Source organism: Salmo salar, chromosome ssa24 (assembly GCF_905237065.1).
Source record: "Salmo salar chromosome ssa24, Ssal_v3.1, whole genome shotgun sequence".
Taxonomy (NCBI): domain Eukaryota; kingdom Metazoa; phylum Chordata; class Actinopteri; order Salmoniformes; family Salmonidae; genus Salmo; species Salmo salar.
In genome coordinates this window covers 7,502,621-7,528,302 of record NC_059465.1, presented here as the reverse complement: position 1 = coordinate 7,528,302, position 25,682 = coordinate 7,502,621, and the positions used below count along the sequence as shown (strand labels likewise).

At 46.0% G+C, this 25,682-nt stretch overlaps 1 protein-coding gene across 1 annotated transcript in view; it reads right to left on the bottom strand.

Annotated features, from left to right (window-relative positions):
- Positions 1-2,518: 2,518 nt before the first annotated feature.
- The window catches only part of LOC106585164 (A disintegrin and metalloproteinase with thrombospondin motifs 12), a 49,586-nt gene continuing 26,422 nt past the window's right edge, over positions 2,519-25,682 (bottom strand). The window contains exons 3-25 of the mRNA XM_014171071.2: positions 24,272-24,455; positions 23,929-24,058; positions 22,422-22,515; positions 22,192-22,275; positions 21,486-21,610; positions 21,204-21,353; positions 20,925-21,068; positions 19,511-19,655; positions 19,334-19,426; positions 19,064-19,209; positions 18,756-18,925; positions 18,385-18,518; positions 17,579-17,699; positions 14,209-14,453; positions 13,942-14,083; positions 13,444-13,570; positions 11,139-11,349; positions 8,880-10,184; positions 7,881-8,033; positions 4,144-4,320; positions 3,825-3,971; positions 3,486-3,636; positions 2,519-3,301 (exon numbers count right to left, since the gene is read on the bottom strand). Of these exons, the coding sequence (XP_014026546.2) occupies positions 3,186-3,301; positions 3,486-3,636; positions 3,825-3,971; positions 4,144-4,320; positions 7,881-8,033; positions 8,880-10,184; positions 11,139-11,349; positions 13,444-13,570; positions 13,942-14,083; positions 14,209-14,453; positions 17,579-17,699; positions 18,385-18,518; positions 18,756-18,925; positions 19,064-19,209; positions 19,334-19,426; positions 19,511-19,655; positions 20,925-21,068; positions 21,204-21,353; positions 21,486-21,610; positions 22,192-22,275; positions 22,422-22,515; positions 23,929-24,058; positions 24,272-24,455 (4,494 nt within the window). The 3' untranslated portion in view covers positions 2,519-3,185. The remainder of the gene's footprint in view (positions 3,302-3,485; positions 3,637-3,824; positions 3,972-4,143; positions 4,321-7,880; positions 8,034-8,879; positions 10,185-11,138; positions 11,350-13,443; positions 13,571-13,941; positions 14,084-14,208; positions 14,454-17,578; positions 17,700-18,384; positions 18,519-18,755; positions 18,926-19,063; positions 19,210-19,333; positions 19,427-19,510; positions 19,656-20,924; positions 21,069-21,203; positions 21,354-21,485; positions 21,611-22,191; positions 22,276-22,421; positions 22,516-23,928; positions 24,059-24,271; positions 24,456-25,682) is intronic.

Here is a 25,682-nt window from a genome sequence, read left to right as displayed (position 1 = left end):
TAGGCGATGGATCGGCCTGCGAAATTGGCCCCTAATTGGTTTCCATTCATTTTCAACAGAAGACAGTTCCCTTAGCAACTGTTCCCCTGTGTTCGTAGGCGACCTGAGGCCCTTTAAGCCAGTCATCAAATGTAAATATTTGATGTGTCCCAGGCCGGTGTGTGGCGATTGGGTGTCTGGTAACCCAAATGAGGTTCCTGTCTTATGCTGAGCGATAGATGTTTGCCATGTTATCTCACATCCAGGATGGACACTTACATTATCAGCATGGCCGCTGTCCACGGGTCGGTTGCAGCAGGCCAAAGGAGTTTATTTACAGGTCACACACTGGATCCGCTCACCTGTAACGAGCGGCAGTGGTCAATACCTGGGGTAACAAGAGGTAATGACGCAGTAACATTAACACAGACCCCCAAACATGAATCGCATCATCTGAACTAAAATGGACAGGCCAAGATAGGATAATATTATTAAGGTATGATGCGAAGTAATACAAAAGATGATCAAATCTACAAACTAAAAGACAATATCTAAACATAACAGGCTGGTTCCCAGAGCCAGATTAAGCCTAGTCCTGGACTAAATGGCACAAATACATTTTGCAGGTCAGGACTAGGATTTTAAGATGGTTTTCGTATGAGAACCATCTAATCAGCTTGAAGTGCTAAAGTGTAATTAAAGGTTAAAAGGAAAACAGACAAGAGTTTATTTCCATTTTGCAACTACTAGCCTACTGACTCAACATCAATTTGGCAATGCACTATGACATGATGTCAGTAAGAGAGATGTGGTTAGGTAGTAGGCCTAATCACACATGAAGAGTTTATTTCGAAAATGCTCTAGCCACACATTTTTTTCACCAGGAATGATTGCTTATGGGTACCTTCGTGTGTGTGTAAAATATTACTGTTCTCAGATTTGGATTTTTTTTGCAAAATGCTATACATTCATTGATTAGCTGGAATGGAATGTTCGTATCCTGTATGTTTGACTGATATGTGGTTATCTCACCTAGCTTTCTTAAGATAAATGCATTTAAGTTGCTCTGGACAAGAGCATCTGCTAAATGACTAAAATATCAAATGTACATGTTTTACAGATCTCATCTTAATGTATTGAATTTTAATTTCATCTTTATTTAACCAGGTAGGCTAGTTGAGAACAAGTTCTCATTTGCAACTGCGACCTGGCCAAGATAAAGCATAGCAATTCGAAACATACAACACAGAGTTACACATGGAATAAACAAAACATACAGTCAATTATACAGTAGAACAAAAGAAAAGTCTATATACAGTGAGTCTATATACAGTGAGTGCAAATGAGGTAAGTTAAGGCAATAAATAGGCCATGGTGGCGAAGTAATTACAATATAGCAATTAAACACTGGAATGGTAGATGTGCCGAAGATGAATGTGCAAGTAGAGATACTGGGGTGCAAAGGAGCAAGATAAATAAATACAGTATGGGGATGAGGTAGGTAGATGGGCTGTTTACAGATGGGCTATGTACAGGTGCAGTGATCTGTGAGCTGCTCTGACAGCTATGCTTAAAGCTAGTGAGGGAGATATGAGTCTCCAGCTTCAGAGACTTTTGCAGTTCATTCCAGTTTACATTGGAGTAAAAAAACAACATATTTTGGGTTCTGATGGGGTACGACAGTTGAACTATGCTCATGAGGCATTTATAAGTTATATTCTTCAAGAATCAAGGGGTACATATCATGAATTTAGAAGTTCAAAAATTGATGTAGCAACTTCTGATTTGCCTCTTTAATGACTCCTTTTTAGCATGCAAAGTCATTGCAGTAAATTATACTAGAAAATGTGCTGCGCCACAAAACACCTTTTAGTGAAACAGAAGAGTGGAGGAGCATGTCATATAACGTATCTGCTTACCTTACCAAGTATGAAGCCAGTTTTGGTTGATAAGAGTAACTGGTAGAGTGTTAATGGCCGACCGTTTGAGGATATTACCACCATGTCTTCCTTCTCTTTATTTCCTCCTACAAAAACATTTCACACCACACTCACATTAAAGGCTGCGTCATCATCTGAACTAACACCTAATGAGGATGTACTGCAGGGGAATAACAGTGAAAAGTAATGATACAATCTCGTTGGACATTCAAAGCAAAAATAAGTCACACCACATGCTCCTTTCATCATTGTATTTATTGCTGAAGGCTTTTATGAAGACGATAGCATCTGTACACTATCATATAAACACAGTGGCCATCTTAACTGAGGCCTGAGAGGGATGACCTGCAACACCTCATTCTCATTGGCCAGCCTAATAAAGGGGAGGAGCACCACAGAATAGACACACAGCACCGGAGTAGGAGGAAGTTACCCCTGGTCAGGTGTATGATTTCCCCTTAATGTTAAAGTTAGAGTTTGAGGTGCGTAAGCTGATCCCAGATCTGTGCTTAAGGAAAACAACTGTCCAGAGCCACAGTACCCCCGGGAGCTCTGAGAACAAGAGCAATAAAAACACAATAACACAATACAAAAAACACTACAATTAAAAACATGAATCTTTATTGTACAGTCTACTATTTACCAAGTATTTTCTTAGAAGTGTCATAGTAAAATGTTCATTACATAATAGTTACCTTATCATTAATAATTTGTTTTTGGGGGATTCATTAAATCCAGCACCGTTAAAGTAAGCGCCAGAAAATACCCACTGTCACCACATAATTTATGCGTAAATACCAGGCAAATACCAGCTGAAAGGGGGTGTTACTGGCTGTCACCATCATTTCTGTATTAGTGGGGAAACTTGGAATAGAAAACAAAATGCACGCCAAACAGGCTTTTACACAGCTTGACATTCTGACTGACATTCAACCGTATTGGAAAGCAGGTGGGACATGGGTGAGAAGTTCACATAACTAAGTCTTTACAGGCTGTTGGAGGCCTGATACCCTGGGTTACACAGTATGAGCTAGGAAGGTGCAAGGCTAAGACAAACTGCATACAGCAGCAATATACAGTACTTTAGCTTCTCGAATTCCCACCCCATATAGGTAACGGTCTGTGGGGGTTATGATGATGATGATGATGAAGAAAAGGCTGTTGCCAGCTGATTGCACTAGAGATGAGATCCGCCAATAGGATCGCAGTGTGGATGCCCTGTATGTATGCGTTTGAGGTCCATGAGGCAGGTAGTGCGGGTCAGAGTTACCCTCTACAGGTGATACAGCACTGTTTCTGGATGGACCTGAGGGAACATCGGCCCAGCAGCTTCAGCTTGTCACAGAACCGAGACGACATGCTGTTCTTCCTACACAGCGGACCTACACAATCACAACGCAGGAGAGGACAGGACAGACCACTGGCTTAGTTCAACTGCAATATACTGTACGTCGATCAACAGCATACATCTCAAACAAATATAGCTTCAGTATGAACTATTTCTTTATCTTATGGTGAAAAATCCTTGCTAAATAGCCAACAGGGAGGGATGGGTGTTCGTCTTACCGGTGTTAGTCTGACACTCCTGCATGTGGCATTTCCTGAGTGTGTCAGGCCTGCTGCTTTGCTCACACAGACTGTTCTCCACAGAGTCGGAGTCCTCAACAACACACCGCACCACGCGATGCTGCAACCCCTCGCCACAACTCACAGAGCACTGACACATGCACAGAAGACAACAGACGTTACTAACACACACAGACACACTAGTCCCCGCTGACACAAATCGCACCATGCAATGCACACTCTGAACATGCAACAGTCACAACGTTTGCACATACCGTAGGTAAATCAATATGCTGCAAGTCATGAACTGTAAGTAAATATGTTCCCTGGAACCTTTACCTCCTCCCAGTCCTGTGGGTCCCAGTAGCTGCAGGGCTGCAGGTTGCAGGGCTCTGTGTCGTTTGGCCTCTGGGTGTCGCTACAGCGCTGCGGCTCAGGGCAGTATACCAGCCGCTCCCTCAATCCACCACTACAGCTACGAGAACACTGGCGATGAAAAGAGTTCATATTTACAATCATATTCAAACTCATTTAATCTTATTAATACTAGAAAATAGCATATGGACCAAAGCCAGTCAGCATGTGTCAATATATGTGTGTCTGCATGCGTGTGTGTGTGTGTGTGTGTGTGAGCGCGCGCATGTGTGTGTATATGTACCTGTCCCCAGGGGGAGGTTCTCCAGGGCTGGCAGGGTTGGGGACGACAGGACAGGGTGCTGGGCGGCCTGGAGGAAAGGGCTTGGCAGTGGAACGGTCTCAGTGGACGTCCCTTCTGCTCGTCCACACACTGCACCTCACGCTGCCTCCTCCCCACCACCTCACACCCCTTCGGACACTACAGAGAGAGAGGGAGAGAGAGAAAGAGAGGGAGAGAGACAGTCAGTATAATACCTTCCGTCCTTATTATGTGATTTGTAGGCTTTTATTTTAGAGCAGTCCTCGACTCGGCATGTAAAGGACATTGCATTTCATATGGCCATGCAATAATGTCACTAATACACTTGTTTCTGCTTTAGCTGACGTGTTGCTCTCTTGCATAGTTTAACAAGGCAAGTTGTAGAAACTGGTAGAAAAGTTGCAGAAACTTGCAGTTGCTAGAGCATGGTGCTTGCAAGACCAGGATTGTGGGTAATCTTACTTACTTTGATACCTGACGGTTTTTTACTTTTTCATTACCGTATATTTTTACTTTTTCCCTCACTCAACTTTTTTCCTCACTCAACTTTTTTCATTCATCCCCGGAGGTTTTATCTGGACATGGTTCGTCAGGACTTCAAACAGCCGAAGCTAAGTAACATTAAAATGATGCCTTCTAATTGCAGTCGTTGTACTTATAATATACAGGAGAACGATCGCCTTACGGCAAGGATAGCTGTGCTGCAAGCCCAGCTTCAGACGCGATCGTTAGGCAAGGGTAATTTCAGTGTAGGAAAGGATGAAACAGCGTCTGTGCCACCAGTAAGTACAGATAGTAACGTTAGTATAAACCCCCTCGCACGGTCCCCGCAGCCGGACATCTTTCTCATGGCTTCTGGAGGGAAACGCTGTAGGAATGCTCAACCGGTGTCGCTTATTCAGCCGACAGAAACTTTCAACCGGTTCTCCCCATTAAGCGAGTCGGAGTCGGAGGCCGAGACTTCTCTGGTCTCTACTCCTCCCGTTGTGGGGTCTGAGACGCCGACGGCTCCCACCATTAGCTCTGACAAATTGAAAACCCTAGTCATTGGCGACTCCATTAACCGCAGTATTAGACTTAAAACTAATCATCCAGCGATCATACACTGTTTACCAGGGGGCAGGGCTACCGACGTTAAGGCTAATCTAAAGACGGTGCTGGCTAAAGCTAAAACTGGCGAGTGTAGAGAGTATAGAGATATTGTTATCCACGTCGGCACCAACGATGTTAGGATGAAACAGTCAGAGGTCACCAAGCGCAACATAGCTTCAGCGTGTAAATCAGCTAGAAAGATGTGTCGGCATCGATTAATTGTCTCTGGCCCCCTCCCAGTTAGGGGGAGTGATGAGCTCTACAGCAGAGTCTCACAACTCAATCGCTGGTTGAAAACTGTTTTCTGCCCCTCCCAAAAGATAGAATTTGTAGATAATTGGCCCTCTTTCTGGGACTCACCCACAAACAGGACCAAGCCTGGCCTGTTGAGGAGTGACGGACTCCATCCTAGCTGGAGGGGTGCTCTCATCTTATCTACGAACATAGACAGGGCTCTAACTCCTCTAGCTCCACAATGAAATAGGGTGCAGGCCAGGCAGCAGGCTGTTAGCCAGCCTGCCAGCTTAGTGGAGTCTGCCACTAGCACAGTCAGTGTAGTCAGCTCAGCTTCCCCCATTGAGACCGTGTCTGTGCCTCGATCTAGGTTGGGCAAAATTAAAAATGGCGGTGTTCGCTTTAGCAATCTCACTAGTATAAAGACCTCCTCCATTCCTGCCATTATTGAAAGAGATTGTGATACCTCACATCTCAAAATTGGGTTACTTAATGTTAGATCCCTCACTTCCAAGGCAGTTATAGTCAATGAACTAATCACTGATAATAATCTTGATGTGATTGGCCTGACTGAAACATGGCTTAAGCCTGATGAATTTACTGTGTTAAATGAGGCCTCACCCCCAGGTTACATTAGTGACCATACCCCCCGTGCATCCGGCAAAGGCGGAGGTGTTGCTAACATTTACGATAGCAAATTTCAATTTACAAAAAAAAAAACAACAATGACGTTTTCGTCTTTTGAGCTTCTAGTCATGAAATCTATGCAGCCTACTCACTCACTTTTTATAGCTACTGTTTATAGGCCTCCTGGGCCATATGCAGTGTTCCTCACTGAGTTCCCTGAATTCCTATCGGATCCAGTGTTAGCCTCCCTACACTGGCTTCCTGTTAAGGCAAGGGCTGATTTCAAGGTTTTACTGCTAACCTACAAAGCATTACATGGGCTTGCTCCTACCTATCTTTCCGATTTGGTCCTGCCGTACATACCTACACGTACGCTACGGTCACAAGACGCAGGCCTCCTAATTGTCCCTAGAATTTCTAAGCAAACGGCTGGAGGTAGGGCTTTCTCCTATAGAGCTCCATTTTTATGGAATGGTCTGCCTACCAATGTGAGAGACGCAGACTCAGTCTCAACCTTTAAGTCTTTACTGAAGACTTATCTCTTCAGTAGGTCCTATGATTAAGTATAGTCTGGCCCAGGAGTGTGAAGGTGAACGGAAAGGCTGGAGCAACGAACCGCCCTTGCTGTCTCTGCCTTGCCGGTTCCCCTCTTTCCACTGGGATTCTCTGCCTCTAACCCTTTTACAGAGGCTGAGTCACTGGCCTACTGGTGTTCTTCCATACCGTCCATGGGAGGGGTGCGTCACTTGAGTGGGTTGAGTCACTGACGTGGTCTTCCTGTCTGGGTTGGCCCCCCCCCCCCTTGGGTTGTGCCATGGCGGAGATCGTTGTGGGCTATACTCGGCCTTGTCTTAGGACGGTAAGTTGCTGGTTGGAGACATCCCTCTAGTGGTGTGGGGGCTGTGCTTTGGCAAAGTGGGTGGGGTTATATCCTGCCTGTTTGGCCCTGTCCGGGGGTATCATCGGATGGGGCCACAGTGTCTTCTGATCCCTCCTGTCTCAGCCTCCAGTATTTATGCTGCAGTAGTTTATGTGTCGGGGGGCTAGGGTCAGTCTGTTACATCTGGAGTATTTCTCTTGTCTTATCCGGTGTCCTGTGTGTATTTAAATATGCTCTCTCTAATTCTCTCTTTCTCTCTTTCTGTCTTTCTCTCGGAGGACCTGAGCCCTAGGACCATGCCTCAGGACTACCTGGTATGATGACTCCTTGCTGTCCCCAGTCCACCTGGCCGTGCTGCTGCTCCAGTTTCAACTGTTCTGCCTGCGGCTATGGAACCCTGACCTGTTCACCGGACGTGCTTGTTGCACCCTCGACAACTACTATGATTATTATTATTTGACCATGCTGGTCATTTATGAACATTTTAACATTTTAACATTTTGACCATGTTCTGTTTTAATATCCACCCTGCACAGCCAGAAGAGGACTGGCCACCCCTCATAGCCTGGTTCCTCTCTAGGTTTCTTCCTAGGTTTTTGGCCTTTCTAGGGAGTTTTTCCTAGGGAGTTTTTCCTAGCCACCGTGCTTCTTTCACATGCTTTGCTTGCTGTTTGGGGTTTTAGGCTGGGTTTCTGTACAGCACTTTGAGAATATCAGCTGATGTACGAAGGGCTATATAAAAATAAATTTGATTTGATTTGATATGTAAAATGTACGCACACATGACTAAGCCGCTTTGGATAAAAGCGTCTGCTAAATGGCATATATTATTATATTAGCTATAGAAAGCAGAGACAGTCAGGTACAGTGTATCCAGGCTACTGACCTTGCTCCAGTTGCCACTCAGCCAGGTGGCACAGGGGCGCAGGTGGCAGGTGCGAGCTGGTTCTGGTCTCTTCAGGTTGGCACAGTCCGATTCCTGCTGGGAGCTACACAGCACTGTTCTCCACACTGCCCCCAGGCCACACGACGTTGAGCACTGGCCCGGACAACAGGTGAGAAGAGAGAGAGGAAGACGGAAAGTATGTAGTACAGTGTAGAAATGTTTCTGCCTTGTGATTGTTCACTATGAGGGTGTTGACTGTTACATCAGTGATTCTAATAACCAAAATGCATTGTATGATTATAGCAGGGATGGGCAACTGGCGGTCCACCCCACCATCGAAGGCCCTCGGATCAATTCCAACTCCCCCAAAAATAAATCAATAATACAAATAAAACAAATGTAGGAACTCAGTCAGTGTCTCAACTTACTGTTGTGAGTTAGAATAGTAGAATACGTAAGGTGCAATTTAGAAATATGTCAGCAGTTTTTTTCTCTTGTTATTGCCAGTCACTGACAGTCAGTCAATTAGCCCATGTCAGCTAACATTTTTTAGATTGCTAAGTTAGTTTTGCGGCCAGCTATCTAAACTTGTTATCAGGGTCGAATTACCGGCCGGGGGGCCCCCATTGATTTTATTAGCTAGTTTCACTCAGATATCATATTTAAAATGGCAACCTATAGGAAAATGTGTAGAATTGCATGAAATTTGTTATACAATTGCAAAATCTTCTTTTTGCCCCATGTAAAAATGTGTAGAATTGCAGCAAACTTTCTTTAAAACTGCAAACATTTTCTCTACAGCCCATGGCAAAATGTGTAGATTTGCATGAAATTAACTATGGTATGGACGTGGGTACGCAGATCCACCAGCAACTGCGGCCCCTCATGATGAGTTCAGATTTTTTTGTGACCCGCATCCCTATAAAAGTTGCCCAACCCTGGGCTATAGGGTCATCAACAAGCTCACAAACACAGAGGGTTCTTTTCTCCTGTACTCACCTCGCTCCAATTATCCGCCAACCAGAACACCTCCATGTTGATTGGCTCTTGGGCGTTCAGGTAGCCATAATCACTGGCGAAGGTCACTACGGGACTTCCTGGTCTCTGCTCCTGACCTTTGCCCTTTGAATGAGGGGAGGGGCCTTTAGAACGCGAGGCAGGCCTTTTAGAATGTGGGCCTGGCTTTTTAGAACGGGGAACAGCGCTGCCACTCTTGGGGGTCTCAATGGGCTTCTTCCGTTTAATGATCCTCACAGTGGGGCTGGGGGCCTCTGGGGTTGGACTGCTGAAGTACGGGGCATCGCTAGTGTGGAAAATGCCTTCTGTAATGGGATACAGTCCTTGGGTAGTGTGGTAAGGGGCTATAAGTGTACTCCTCATCCCCGCTGTGTGTGCCCGGGGTATAGGGGTGGTGTGGGGCACCCTGGTTGTCCGTTTGGTGAAAGGGTTGATAGAAGGGGTGGTGTTGGGGGGAGTGAGGGTGTAGTGGCTGGCGTTCATAGCCCAGTGCGCAGTGCTGGTTTGTGGGGTTGAGGGGGAGGTAGTGAGGGGTACTCTGGTTGTGTGTTGGGTTGTACGTGATGTTGTTGGGACACTTGTGTGTGGTGTGTGTGGTGTGGACGTAGGGTGTAACCTGGCGGTGGTCACGGTGGACGGTGATTGGATGGGGGTCCTGCGAGAGGATTCCGTGGTAAAAATGTCCAGATCTGTAAGCCCCTCCTCCTCTGTAGTCCCATCCTCCACTACATAGTCATACCCCGGGGTGTACGTAACCCCCAAATCTGGAAACACAAAATCAGCTGCACTCCCCTCCTCCTTTTCCTCATCCTCCTCTTCTTTCTCTCTCATGTCCCCCTCCCCGTTCTCCGTTTCAGTAGTACTGGTCGTAAGAAACGCCCCGTCCTTGTCCTCCACACGCCCATTCTTCACCACATGGTCATCGACGTCAATGATATCAGTGGCTGTGGAGGACCGTTGGAGGGGCTTGGTGGTAGAGGTGGTGATGGGGGTTGCAGTTCTCTCAGTCACTGTGACAGTGCTGGTTCCGGGTGTAGTGGTGGTGCTGGTGCTTTTGGGGCCCCAGGTGTGCGTAACTGGCTGCCTGGTTGGGGGTCTCTTGGGCAGGTAGACACGCCGGTATTTAGGGGGTGGTCCCGGGCGCCGTCGGAGACCTGCGCTTGGGCAGCTCTGCAGGGCACACAGCGACTTGGAGCGAGGCATGGTTTTGATGTCACACTTTTTGGGGGGTGCGGTCAGGCAGGTGACCGTCCGGGTGCGCACACTACCACCACATGTAACTGGGCACTGAGAGAGAGAGATTAAATAGGTTATTAACAGAACAAGGAGAGAGAGATTAAATAGGTTATTAACAGAACAAGGAGAGAGCGAGAGAGATTAAATAGGTTATTAACAGAACAAGGAGATAGATTAAATAGGTTATTAACAGAACAAGGAGAGAGAGAGAGAGATTAAATAGGTTATTAACAGAACAAGGAGAGAGATTAAATAGGTTATTAACAGAACAAGGAGAGAGAGAGAGATTAAATAGGTTATTAACAGAACAAGGAGAGAGAGAGATGAAATAGGTTATTAACAGAACAAGGAGAGAGAGAGATGAAATAGGTTATTAACAGAACAAGGAGAGAGAGAGATGAAATAGGTTATTAACAGAACAAGGAGAGAGAGAGATGAAATAGGTTATTAACAGAACAAGGAGAGAGAGAGAGAGATTAAATAGGTTATTAACAGAACAAGGAGATAGATTAAATAGGTTATTAACAGAACAAGGAGAGAGAGAGAGATTAAATAGGTTATTAACAGAGCAAGGAGAGAGAGAGAGAGAGATTAAATAGGTTATTAACAGAGCAAGGAGAGAGACAGAGAGAGATTAAATAGGTTATTAACAGAACAAGGAGAGAGATTAAATAGGTTATTAACAGAGCAAGGAGAGAGATTAAATAGGTTATTAACAGAACAAGGAGAGAGAGAGAGATTAAATAGGTTATTAACAGAGCAAGGAGAGAGATTAAATAGGTTATTAACAGAACAAGGAGATAGATTAAATAGGTTATTAACAGAACAAGGAGAGAGAGAGAGAGATTAAATAGGTTATTAACAGAACAAGGAGAGAGAGAGAGAGAGATTAAATAGGTTATTAACAGAACAAGGGGAGAGAGAGATTAAATAGGTTATTAACAGAACAAGGAGAGAGAGAGAGTGGCAGAGAATGGGAGAGAAAGGAGAAGAAGAGAATAGTACCATGCTCCAGTTGCCCGCGGCCCAGTCGGGTCCACAGAGCAGGTCTCTGTTGCAGGGAACCACAGGTTTGGGTTTGAGCAGCTGTTTACAGTCCCCAGGGTGGAGCACCCTCTCCTCCCCGGCCACCGTGCGCACACACAGCACTGTGCGCTTCCTCACCCCTCCCGAACCACAGGTGGCAGAGCACAGCTGCCAGCCCCCCACCCACCACCTACACAGGGGGAGAGGAGAGAGAGTGTGAGATAAGGGCCCTGAACAAATTTGTGTCGGTCTGATTTGCTTCTGAAATGAATAGGGGTCAAAAAACAACAGGGCCAACAGTCATAACAGACACTAATAACACCTGTTGAGTTACTGCGCTTTTAAACTGTATTTATTTGAGATCAGCATTAATATTGCAGATATATTGTGGGTTCCATCAATTTAATTGTTTACATAATTTCTAATCACATTTATTTAAATGTTTTATTTATACTCCCCTCCCAACCCTACCCTGATTGGAGTAAACTAATGGACAACAATACTTCTACTGCTACTTACAGCTATATTCGCTCACATCTACGGTACCTGTAGTTAAATAATTATACATATATTCCTAATTTCTTCTTTCTTCAAGTGCTGGATTTTCACCCACAGCGGCCAATCCACCATTCTGATCTTAACTCCAACCCTCTGATGTTCACAGATTCACCCATCTTTCCCAGTATAATGTCATTTTGCTATTTCCATTTGCAATACAGCCCTCCATTTCACTTTGATGTCTTATGAGGGTCCTGAACCTCCCTAATTGTAGCATTTCTACTAATATTGCTCTATAAATAAATACTTTCCCCAAGAGTATAATAATATTTCCCATTGACGGATCGTGGTTTTTCAGATCCCGTAACAATACCGTTTGCTGGTCCATCTGAACCCTGATATAATGACATAACAACCATGCCTGGACCTGACTATGCACAAGGCTGACTGTTCAATGCCCCATATATTGAACATTATTTTTGTAGCAAGTATTTTATGTAATAGCGTAAATTAAAACAAATGGAATTATGTGTCAATTGTTGTTTTATATGTCAGTTCATAGACCTGTTGCCAAGGTATAAGGACATCAAAAACCTGTTCCCAACTGACTTGAATTTTATACAGCATTGCTGTTAAACCTTTTGACTTTAAGTGATTTATACTAATCATTTTAAGCCATTTATGATTTTTAATGGGTGGCAGAGAGACTAATTATTTAATTCCTTCTTGCAGTAACGGTCTCTTCCAATTTTGTGGCAGAGCAGCTACCAATCAATCAAATGTATTTATAAAGCCCTTTTTTACATCAGCAGATGTCACAGTGCTTATACAGAAACTCAGCCTAAAACCCCAAAGAGCAAGCTATGCAGATGAGTTGATTATGATGTTGTATGGCGCATACACCTCTATACACTGTTGTTAGTTGCTTGTATGACATCATTTTACCATCCTTGTTTAAAATGTCCTCCATAAATATTATACCCTTCTTGTATATTTTTCCAATATATATATATATTTTGCCATATTATTTGCTGTAATACTTTTAAACATAGGATTTAGATACAATGGAGACTTTAAGAGAGAGGTTTAATGCCTTAATATTTAATAGTTTTAACTCTCCAAACCCTTATGTTCGTTACATAAATATGTTTGTTTAACTTTGTCTGATTCGCCATTCCAAAAAAAGTGGAATATTTTTTCCTCGCATGATTTGAAAAAGATTCTTCTGGAGTTGGTAGAGGCATGAATAAATATATAAACTGCGATATCTCTAGAGAATGAATCAGGTTAATCTTCCTGGAAATGGATAGGTGTTTCCCTCTCCACGGTTTCAGAATTCTAATCTATTTTGCTAATCTATTTGAGTCCAGAGAAACTGGAGAAATTATCCAGGTCCTCAATGAGGCCCTTCAAGGTTGAAGACTGAGGACTCAAGAGAATCACTTGAATCATCGGCATACATTGATACTTTTGTCTCTAATCCATACATTTGTTGCCCCTTAATGTTATCATTCGATTTTTAAAGCTAACAGTTCATAATAAATAGGTATGGTGACAGAGGGCAACCTTGTTTTACGCCTCTTGACAATTCAAAGTTCTCAGAGAAGTAACCGTTATTTATTATTTTACATAAAGGATTGTTGTACATGACTTTTACCCATGAGAGATTATCCATAGTTATTAACAATGTAACTGAGTTACAGTGTTAATAACATAATACTATAGTAGAAATAAGACAGGTGTTATATTGTGAGTATTCGTCATAGTAATCGGGAAACTAAGGAACCTGGCGGGGCAGTCCATGTTCTTGCACTTGCGGTGTCGGTCCTCCGGGCGGCTCTCTGAGTCACAAAGAGCCTCATCGACCACGCCCACCTCCAACTCAAAACACCTGACAGGCTGCTGCTGCTCACCTGGACGTCACAGAACACAGGCAGGGAAAGGTTTCGGTAGATGCTAAGTGGGATCCTTGGGATGACCCTACCTTAAACCCTAACCTTGACCTTAATCCCTACCCTTACCTAACCCTAACCTTAACCTGTTAAATGTAAACTTCAATGTGGTTGGTTCATCCCAAGCATCCCACTTAGCATATACCAAAAGGTTTCTGTCTGAATAATCACACTGTATGCTCTGACACTCAATACTGCTCACCTGTCTGATTAGAATGTAATAAGTCCAGACCATCAGAATCCAAAATCCACAACTCTCAACACATGCCAAGTTAACACAGGGACTACAAATAAAAAGCATATAATAAGTTGTTTAAAAGACAACCCCTCACCTAGCCCACAGGTGGTGCTGCAGTCTGTCCAGGCCCCATGCCTCCACCTGTACTCCGACTTGATGACCTCATTTCCTGTCTGGCGGTTCCTCTTGATGGTGTACTCATACTTTATACCTGGATTCTTTTCCTGGTACAGCAACTGGACAACAGGAAACACACACTAAACGGTTAGGCTGTGTGTATCATATCTGAATCCTGATCTAGCTGGTCAATATCTAGCTGGATTTCTTCATGTGTATGGTGTGATGTGTATGGTGTGTATACCTGGATCATGACTGGTTGTTTGGTGGGTCCAGGGGAGGTAAGGTTCTCCAGGTTCCCGCTGCGTTCGTAGTAGAAGGTGGTTCCACCTGCCTTGTACTCTCCATTCCATTGGATGATGTACTCGCCATTCAGGAAATACTCCTCTGACCCCTGACCCCGCAGAGCCAGAAAGTTCCCCGCCTCCTCCATTTCCTGGACCACAATGTCACGTGCCCCTTCTGGGATCACTCCCACGTCCACGTAGCCTGTGACAGGAGGAAGGAGAAGAAGGCGAATCAGCTGTGTTAGTGCTGGGCTGGAACAAAAGCCTGAAAACCCTGTGGGACCCTAAACCTACAATGGTATCAAAGCTAAAGAAATGAAATGCAAGCAGAGGCATGACAAAGACACTGTTAAACACAGAATGAATCATGGTTGCAGGTCGCAACGTGGGAGAGGCCAGAGCTTACAGAGAGGCCACCATGGCAGCCAGCTACATGGTTACACCAACATCCAGACTTCCAGACTCTCTGTGATCTTTAATAGAGGGTGGGAGAGTGGCGTGTGTGTGTGCCTTGGGTGGCGGGGTGGGTTAACCCTGTCTCTCGTCTGTAACAGTGTGTGTGGGAGGGCACTGCTCTGGTAGGGTCTCTGGTTTTTAATAGTGTGTAGATGCGTGGGGGAGGTGTTGGTGTGTGTCTGTTTGTGAGGATAAAGAAGGGGGGGTAAGCATTACTTTGGATCTCAGCTCTGCCCTTTGAAGTTTCATACATCTGAGCCGGAGGGTGTCCGTAAAAGGGCACTGGAGACACACACACACACACACACACACACACACACACACACACACACACACACACACACACACACACACACACACACACACACACACACACACACACACACACACACACACACACAGTGGATGTCTGGGAGGTATGGTTGAGATCTGGGTCTGCATTCCAAACATAAAGCTCACTCCCTTCTCCCAGTCCTGGATGACTTGTCCTACCAGATATGAAGGGATCATGCGGCCAGCACTGGAATGGATCTACCTACTACCTGCAGTTTGAAAGCTTATTTCCTGCAATTCTACACTTTTTGCCATGGGGCAGAGAGAAAAATGTGCTGTTTTATAGCTCATCTAATGCTATTGTTCACATTTTGCCATGAGGCTGAGAGAACATTTTGCGGTTTTAAAGCTAATTTCATGCAATTATACACAATTCTATATGCTATCTGGGGGACCCACAACCCAAAACCCCCTCTCCCCCCCAAGAAAAAAAATGTGGTTGGGGGCCCCGGGGCATCTGCCCTGGGTGCCCGTTCGGTAATCCAACCCTGTGCTCCTGAACTTCTAAAAGGATTGGTTAGGTAGTGGCTTTACCTTGCCCTCTGATTGGCGAGGTTGAATTGTGTGCCATACTGCTTATATCTGAAGACGTATGTCTGATACTTTCAGGTGCACTATAACTGTCTGTGCGTCGGGTCTTAGGGGTCAATTGGGGACTGGGCCCTCCAAAGTGCTGAGTGGAGTTGTTGCCATATATTCAAGGCTTGATTGCAACATCTGAATGTGATATGTGAGGAACAGCTGCGTGGAGATTTATTATAAATAAAAACTGTGACTTCAGGTGAAGGGGGCAGATCAGGAATCTTTGTTGGAATGTGGCCCTCCACAATCAACTAAAATAAATAGAGCAAATAATCAGGGAATGATTCTCTTCTGTCAAAGATGATAATAATTAATACTGACATTTGGTGGTGTGCAAACATATGATCATAATCCTTTTCAGTTATTTTATTCTATAATATACGATAGAATCAGTGTTGATTTTATCTTGGGCAAACATTATCATCCTAATTTTCACTGTCACAAATCAGTTAATCTATTCATTTCATACCTGCTCCCAAAAAGCCTCTTAAATTTGCATCTTTATTTACAAATCAAAACAAATTGCATGGATGGACATTGACAGGAATAAAACCTAATATTGACGTGGTTGTACTGTCCTAATGCACCCTCACATGGCAACTTTGATCCGCATAGATACTATAATCATCTACGCCACAGGGATTGGTGGAAGTCATTTTGGCAACAAACAAAAAAATCACGCATTCATGTAATGATGGCACTGAAGCGGACACATTGAGCGCACATTTGGCATGCCAAAGCTTGTTGTACTAATTACATACACCATCAACAAAAGTGATGGACACAATTTTGGATTTGAACTTTCCTGACCGGGACAGTCACTCAGTACTGGAATATAAAAGAAATCCAGAAACCCTGGACATGTGAGTAGATGTGAGTGGCTTTTGACAATTCAGTAAGTGAAAGTATGGGGTGCACGTCCAACTGACGTGAGATCGTGTGTGTGTGTGGTGTAACGTTACTCATTCAAATAACCCATGGAATGTCATAATAAAATGATAGGGATTATATTCATTCTAAGGATAATAGATTGAAGATGGTATAAACTGCTGATCGCCTCATATGGGAGCAGAATGCTAGCTAGGTAGGTTTTGACATTTTGGTAGGGCCGTGCCAGTTCTAGCTAGGTGACTGTCCGCTAGCCAGAAATGGTGTGTGTGGTACTGATTCAAAGAAACCATCAGATTAAATCTCGGAATATAATTCATTATAGGGCTAATAGATTGAAATTGGTATCAATAGCGATCTCCCCTCATGGGAGCAGGTAGCATTGTTAGTCTATGTTCGCTAGCTAGTTAGTGTCATACAGGTTGAAATGTATCACTTTCAGAATAGAAGGATATGATGCCAAGGTAAAAGGCAGTAAATGCTCCATTTACCTTGGTTTCACAGTAACGTCTTGAAGTTACTGCTAATATGACCCTCATTTACTCCAAAACACAATACAATACAGGCAGGATACTAGTCCACATGATTAAGCATGTATTTCATGTACCGAAAATGACAATAACTCATTTTTCAACCATATGAGCAGTTACTGCCTTTTTGCTTGGTAGGGCAGTATAGTAAGCTACAATAATGTCCTGCTCTGAAGAGAAAACCTATCCATCTATCTTTCTCTCTGGCTGTGAGGTCACGGAGGTCACTAGTGAGTCATTCTCTCAACAATGCAGTTGTACCGGAGTCAGACAGTCAAATATGCCAAAGACAGTAAGACAAATAACTGTATACACACACACACACACACACACACACACAGATGGAGGGTAGCTGCCAAAAACAGCAGAATAAACAGCTGTATACTCCCATACAGAGCGCTGCCATGACAACCACATGGCAACAACACAATGACAATCCTGTAACCAGTGCGTGAAGACGTTGTGGGAGATGTTCTGGTGGTATGGGAGGAGAGATGAGACATCAGGGAGATATTTAGGAAGGAGATAGGAGACTCACCGAAGCCATCCCCCCCATCAAAGGTCATCTGGACAGTCTCACAGGAGGAACCATCGCCCAGACACACTCCACAACGATCCTCTACAGCGTTAGAGTCTATACCATAGTCACAGCCCACCTCCTACACACACAGGTCAAGAATTATGCATGCGTGCGCGCGCACACACACACACACACACACACGGATAAGGTAAAGATTCAAGGTAATCAGATCAGGTACACATAGAGATACACAGACAGAAGGGAAAAAAACGAATAGATTCCCTCTCAACTCCAACAGGCATAGACCCTATCTTAAATCTATCTCAGGCCCCATGCTCTCTCCTTGCAGAGACAGGACTTATGCTGCGGTCATATCATCTCGTAAATTGGTAAATATGAGCATACGACTGGGAAAAAAATCCCTCCAAATCGTAAATACTAGTGGAAAACTCATCTATCATCCCTGAGCGCCGCCATCTCCCACACGCTGACCTCTGACGTCACCTACTAAGGAAATGACCCCAGCAGTTAAATGCAACAACAAAACATTATTTATAACAAGCATACTATTAATATGGTTTTAAACACTATCATTTGTTTACAAGCACGATAGCTGTACTTTTAGCTTATGGTTGAAGCGGCTTGTTTGCCATTAGCCAATAGGCCTTTCTCAACGAGTTCAAAGGACGTGAATGCATCCAACTTGTATTTTACGACTTCACAACTGGTAATTACCACATGGTTCTGAACGCAGCATAATACCTACTTTCTTCCACCCTCCCCCTTCCCTCTGTCTCTCTCTCTCTCTTACCCAGCCACACTACCTTGCACACTCCGTTGACACAGAGGCTTCTGGAGTTGTTGTTCATGAAGCAGGGAGTTCCGTCTGTCACAGCATCCAGCATCTTCTCAGAGAAATGCTCATCCACAGGACGACAATGCAGCTCACACGGACTCGCTGGGCGAGGCACGGAAGAGATAAGAGATGGGGGGGGGGAGGGGTTGGATCAGTGGAAGTATTGAAAAGTTTAATTCCCTTTTGAGTTTTGGAATAGTATTGGAAACGCATGTATATGCTGCCCCCTGCTGCTAGATACATATAACCACAACTCTTGGAATTATGAGGTCTGTGTATATATATGTGTGTCTCGGTGTGTTTACTGTGGTATGTGTGTGTGATGATTTTAGCTCTTACATAGGCTGGCCACAGGGACCCACTCGTAGAGTTCGTTCTGGTAGGGCACCGTGTCAAATTCACTACACAGCATTTCTCTGAAGGTGGGTTTGGCCTTTTGGCACGGTTTGGTGTTACAGATATGGTAACGCCTCCTCTCGCCTGTACAGTACTTCCCACCAAACTCTGGTCTGAGGGAAACAAAAGACCACACATTTGAATCAAATATGGAAAGAGGGGAGGTGGAAAAAGGAGAAGAGGGAAGAGGAGATGGAGGAGAGAATAAGCGAGGATAGGAAAGGAGAGACAGATGTGGGATCAGTTCTTACTTGGGGTGGTTACACTCCCTGTGAGCAGACTGCACCCCGGACCCACAGGTCCTGGAACAGTGAGACCAGCTACTCCACTGTCCCCAGTTCCCATTCACTGTCTCCGGTAGCTTCCCTACGATAACACACTCCCCTGAGATACACCACTGACAGAGAGAACAAATACACACATAAGAGAGGACATTCTAAACACCATCGCAAACTTGCCAGTGAAACAGTACCCCACAACACACACACGTACAAACACAGATACACACAGCCTCAACCTACCTTCTCAGGGCCACACCTAGTGCCATCTATGGGGGAGTCCAGTTTAGAACGACAGGACCCATTCACTGAACACCACAGGATCTGGCACACGTTCTAGAAGGAAGACAAACCCAGGCGAAATAAGTTCCCATCCAGACTAGGAACTGGTGGTGGTGTGTATGTGTGTGTGTAACTCACGTCGATTTCGTGGCAGTAGGTGGCATTGGGGCCGTACTGTAGTTGGCACTGGTGCTGTGTGGTGTAGCGGACCCCCAGTCGGGCCAGTGGGGTGGTCAGATCCTTCTTTGAGGGACGGTCGTCCAGACAGAAACCCCAACCACGACTAAGGAATCAGAGAGAATCACCTCATCCACGTTAGCATCAAACAACTACACAGAAGTGAGAGGGTGAGACAAAGAGAAGGAGAGAGACAGACAGACAGGGAGAGAGAGACAGACGGCAGACGGGGGGAGAGAGAGACAGACAGACGGCAGACGGGGGGAGAGAGAGACAGACAGACGGCAGACGGGGGGAGAGAGAGACAGACAGACGGCAGACGGAGGGAGAGAGAGACAGACAGACGGCAGACGGGGGGAGAGAGAGACAGACAGACGGCAGACGGGGGGAGAGAGAGACAGACAGACGGCAGACGGGGGGAGAGAGAGACAGACAGACGGCAGACGGGGGAGAGAGAGACAGACAGACGGCAGACGGGGAGAGAGAGACAGACGAGACAGACAGACGGCAGACGGGGAGAGAGAGACAGACAGACAGACGGCAGACGGGGAGAGAGAGACAGACAGACAGACGGCAGACGGGGAGAGAGAGAGACAGACAGACAGACGGCAGACGGGGAGAGAGAGAGACAGACAGACAGACGGCAGACGGGGAGAGAGAGAGAGACAGACAGACGGCAGACGGGGAGAGAGAGAGACAGACAGACGGCAGACGGGGAGAGAGAGAGACAGACGGCAGACGGGGAGAGAGAGACAGACGGCAGACGGGGAGAGAGAGACAGACAGACGGCAGACGGGGAGAGAGAGACAGACAGACGGCAGACGGGGAGAGAGAGACAGACAGACGGCAGACGGGGAGAGAGAGAGACAGACGGCAGACGGGGAGAGAGAGACAGACAGACGGCAGACGGGGAGAGAGAGACAGACAGACGGCAGACGGGGAGAGAGAGAGACAGACGGCAGACGGGGAGAGAGAGAGACAGACAGACGGCAGACGGGGAGAGAGAGAGACAGACAGACGGCAGACAGGGAGAGAGAGAGACAGACAGACGGCAGACAGGGAGAGAGAGAGACAGACAGACGGCAGACAGGGAGAGAGACAGACAGACGGCAGACAGGGAGAGAGACAGACAGACGGCAGACAGGGAGAGAGACAGACAGACGGCAGACAGGGAGAGAGACAGACAGACGGCAGACAGGGAGAGAGACAGACAGACGGCAGACAGGGAGAGAGACAGACAGACGGCAGACAGAGAGAGAGACAGACAGACGGCAGACAGGGAGAGAGACAGACAGACAGCAGACAGGGAGAGAGACAGACAGACAGAGAGAGAGACAGACAGACAGCAGATAGGGAGAGAGAGACAGAGACTCACTCTAGGAAGCGTGTGATGTAGTCTTTGGAGCAGGAGGACCAGGTAAGGGGGGAGGTGTCGTACATTAGCTGTCTGGACATGATGAAGGGGTGTCTGCCGCCCAGCTCACAGTCATTCCCCTGACCATCATGGTGGATCCCAAAGCTGAGAAAAACAAAGACGAGATGGTCTTTTTGAATTTGATCTATCGAAGCAATAGGCTTAGATAAGAATTCTTAGATAGTCTTGACTTAGAACGAAGTAGAAATTGGTGAAAAACACACACACACAGCCACAAACCTGTGTCCCAGCTCGTGTGCGATGGTGAAGGCTACAGGTAGTCCTGAGTCTTCGTTGATGTTGCAGCTACGGTGAGGCTGGCACATCCCTGAAAGATGGGACAGACCAAGGGTCTCACACGGCTCGTTGAGCCCTGCACAGATGTCCTTCCTAGTGGTCAAAAACACACACACACACACACACACACACACACACACACACGGACCTTAGCATCGTCATACACAATCCACAGTTGTACAGTGTAGTATATGGGTGTTCATGTGAGTACGGCTGCAGTCTTGCCTGGTGACCAGCACTGCCACGTCGTGGTGAGCAGGGTGTGTGTCACTTAGTGGGTTGAGTTTCTTCTGCCAGGCACAGAAACTGGCCAGAGAAGTGTCTGCATGGTGGATGATCTTCAGCCCTTTCTAAAGTAGACAACATGAACAACACCATCAACATAGAGGCACAGATAAAAGGCAACACAACACATCAGCTGAAGACTTGGATGTTTGAGTTGTTTTGATATTGTGCATTTCCATTTTAGTCATTCAGCAGACACTGCTGTCCAGAGCGTCTTACAAGAGCAATTAGGGTTAAGTGCCTTGCTTAAGGGCACATCAACATCATTTTTTCTAGTCAGTTTATGGATTTGAACCAAAGCTCTTAACCGCTAGGCTACCCGCCGCCCTGGTGCACTCCTCTTATAAGAATTATGTCAATCCTAGATGTTTAGGATTATATGTCAACAGACATCATATGCTGGGCTCTAATTTGCTAACTGGCTAGCAAACCTAGCTGGCTAAAAACCTGCTAACTTGCCCAGTATGGTTTAAGAAAGCACTGGAAGGAAGAAAAGGGTCTGGATAGCTAGCTCAAAAGATGGGATTCCAACAGGCCTAATACCTTTTTCTGGTGCTCCTATAGGCTACTGTTTGGTGCTCCTAACTTGAAAAAGTTCATTAAGAGCCTTCATGGTATGTCTGTGTTAAGGTAAAGTGTTGATTACCTCCTCTCCCTGCAGGAGGATCAGGCGGACCAAGGTGATGTGGATGGCATTTCCTATACTGGCATCATGGAATATCCCTGCCACCTGACACACACACACACACACACACACACACACACACACACACACACACATCCACACACACACTGCTGTCATGACATGGCACTGTTGCTGTGTATATGTCCTGTGTGGACGGAATGTCAGGTAAAGGGTTGATCGTCCCTACTCACCATGTTCATGATGGTGAAGATGTAAGACTCCACGTTGTCACTGCCGTGGTAGTCGATCAGTTTTGTGTCTGCCACCACCATGGTCTCTACCCACCTTCAAAACAGGACAGAGAAACACAAAGAAAGAGAGGTCAATTTCAGTTACAGACGATGATCAAATCAAATCTAACAGGTGTAGACCTTAGAGTGAAATGCTTAGTTACAAGCCATTAACCAACAATGCAGTTTTAAGAAAAATACCTAAAAATATAATAAATAAAAGTAACAAATAATTAAAGAGCAGCAGTAAAATAACAATAGCGAGGCTATATACAGGGGTACCGGTACAGAGTCAATGTGCGGAGGCACCGGTTAGTCGAGGTAATTGAGGTAATATATACATATGGGTAGAGTTATTAAAGTGACTTATGCATAGATAATAACAGAGAGTAGATGCAGCATAAAAGGGGTAAGGGGGGGCAATGCAAATAGTCTGGGTAGCCATTTGATCAGATGTTCAGTAGTCTTATGGCTTGGGGGTAGAAGCTGTTAAGAAGCCTCTTGGACCTAGACTTGGCGCTCCGGTACTGCTTGCCGTGCGGTAGCAGAGAGAACGGTCTATGACTATGGCTGGAGTCTTTGACAATTTTTAGGGCCTTCCTCTGACACCGCCTGGTATAGAGGTCCTGGATGGCAGGAAGGTTGGCCCCAGTGATGTACTTGGCCGTACACACTACCCTCTGTAGTGCCTTGCGGTCGGAGGCCGTGCAGTTGCCATACCAGGCAGTTATGCAACCAGTCAGGATGCTCTCGATGGTGCAGCTGTAGAACCTTTTTAGGGTGTGAGGACCCATGCCAAATCTTTTCAGTCTCCTGAGGGGGAATAGGTTTTGTTGTGCCCTCTTCACGACTGTCTTGGTGTGCTTGGACCATGTTAGTTTGCTGGTGATTTGGACACCAAGGAACTCCAAGCTCTCAACCTGCTCCACTACAGCACTGACGATGAGAATGGAGGCGTGCTCGGTCCTCTTTTTCCTGTCCATAATCATCTCCTTTATCTTGCTCACGCTGCATGAGAAGTTGTTGTCCTGGGACCACACGACCAGGTCTCTGACCTCCTCCCTATATGCTGTCTCGTTGTTGTTGGTGATCAGAACTACCACCGCTGTGTCATCGGCAAACTTAATGATGGTGTTCCAGTCGTGCCTGGCATTGCAGTCATGAGTGAACAGGGACTACAGGAGGGGACTGAGCACGCACCCCTGAGGGACCCCCGTGTTGAGGATCAGCATGGCGGATGTGTTGTTACCTACCCTTACCACCTGGGGGGGGGGCGTCAGGAAGTCCAGAATGTCGGAAAATCAACACATTCCAAAAAATGTCTCATTTTCAAAGAATTCAAGGGGAAAAAAAGATGCACCAGTCACCTAGTTTGATTCCTACTGGTATAAAATGTGTCAATAGAAGCCAAACTCTTTTCTGCCACCTGACCCGCCTATCCAATGGTAGGAGAAACAATGCTGTGCACCTATCTCTGCTAACGGAGCGTTGGGAGCGATGTTGAGCCGTCTCCTCCTCTCTCTCCCCCTCTTCCTCCTGCTGTTCCCTCTCCCAGTCCTCTCTTTCCCTCTCCACAACTAGGGAATCACCTGGTGCGTCTGCAGGATGGACAGCAGCACAGAGATATGAGGTAAAACAATCTACTGTATTAGACAAGAGGAAAAAAATAGGACCTTGAGCACTCCTCATGCGCATACAAAACATTTACAAAAGCCAAACCAATCTAACAAAACAAACTCTATTCAATTATATTATATTTAATTGCATTCAAGTCTATTTCATTGAGTTATGTTCTAATATATTCTACTCACCTCTGACCCCACAGGGGCTGTGTGTGTCCCGGGCCTCAGAGCTGCGCCGGTATCTGTGTTGTGCCGTGGTTACGCTGGGATAGACCACATGGGGCTCTGGTCCCTCCCTCTCGACAGCCCCATCAGTGGACCCCTGGACTGGCTGAATGAAGTGGGGTCCTTCAGGCAAGGTAAAGAGACCTTTCTGTGGGGGGGAATATGTACACTGCGTGTGTGTGTGTGGACAAGCTAAACACCTTCTCCGGACACTTTGAGGATAACACAGTGCCACCAACGCAGCCCGCTACCAAGGACTGTGGGCTCTCCTTCTCTGTGGCCGACGTGAGTAAGACATTTAAGCGTGTTAACCCTTGCAAGGCTGTTGGCCCAGACGGTATCCCTAGCCGTGTCCGCAGAGCATGCGCAGACCAGCTGGCTGGTGTGTTTACGGACATATTCAATCTCTCCCTATCCCAGTCTGCTGTCTCCAAATGCTTCATGATGGCCACCATTGTTCCTGTAGCCAAGAAGGCAAAGGTAACTGAACTAAATGACTATCAACCCGTAGCACTCACTTCTGTCATCATGAAGTGCTTTGAGAGACGAGTCAGGGATCGTATCACCTCTACCTTACCTGCCACCCTAAACCCACTTCAATTTGCTTACCGCCCCAATAGATCCACAGAAGATGAAATCGCCTTCGCACTGCACACTACCCTACACCATCTGGGCAAGAGGAATACCTATGTAAGAATGATGTTCATTAACTATAGCTCAGCATTCAACAACATGGTACCCTCCAAGCTCATCGTTAAGCTTGAGGGGGGTCTGAACCCAGCCATGTGCAACTGGGTCCTGGACTTCCTGACGGGCCGCTCCCAGGTGGTGAAGGAGGGAAACACCTCCACTTCGCTGATCCTCAACACTGGGGCCCCACAAGAGTACATGCTCATCTCCCTCCTGTACTCTCTGTTCACCCATGACTGCATGGCCACGCACGCCTCCAACTCAATCATCAAGTTTGCAGACGACACAACAGTAGGCTTGATTACCAACAATGACGAGACAGCCTATAGGGAGGAGGTGAGGGCTCTGGGAGTGTGCTGCCAGGAAAATAACCTCTCACTCAACGTCAACAAAACAAAGGAGATGATCGTGGACTTCAGGAAACAGCAGAGGGCGCACCCCCCTAACCACAGCGATCGGACCGCAGTGGAGAAGGTGGAAAGCTTCAAGTTCTTCGGCGTACACATCACGGACAAACTGAAATGGTCCACCCACATAGACAGTGTAGTGAAGAAGGCGCAACAGTGCCTTTTCAACATCAGGAGGCTGAAGAAATTTGTCTTGGCACCTAAAACCCTCACAAACGTTTACAGATGCACAATTGAGAGCATCCTGTCAGGTTGTATCACCGTCTGGAACGGCAACT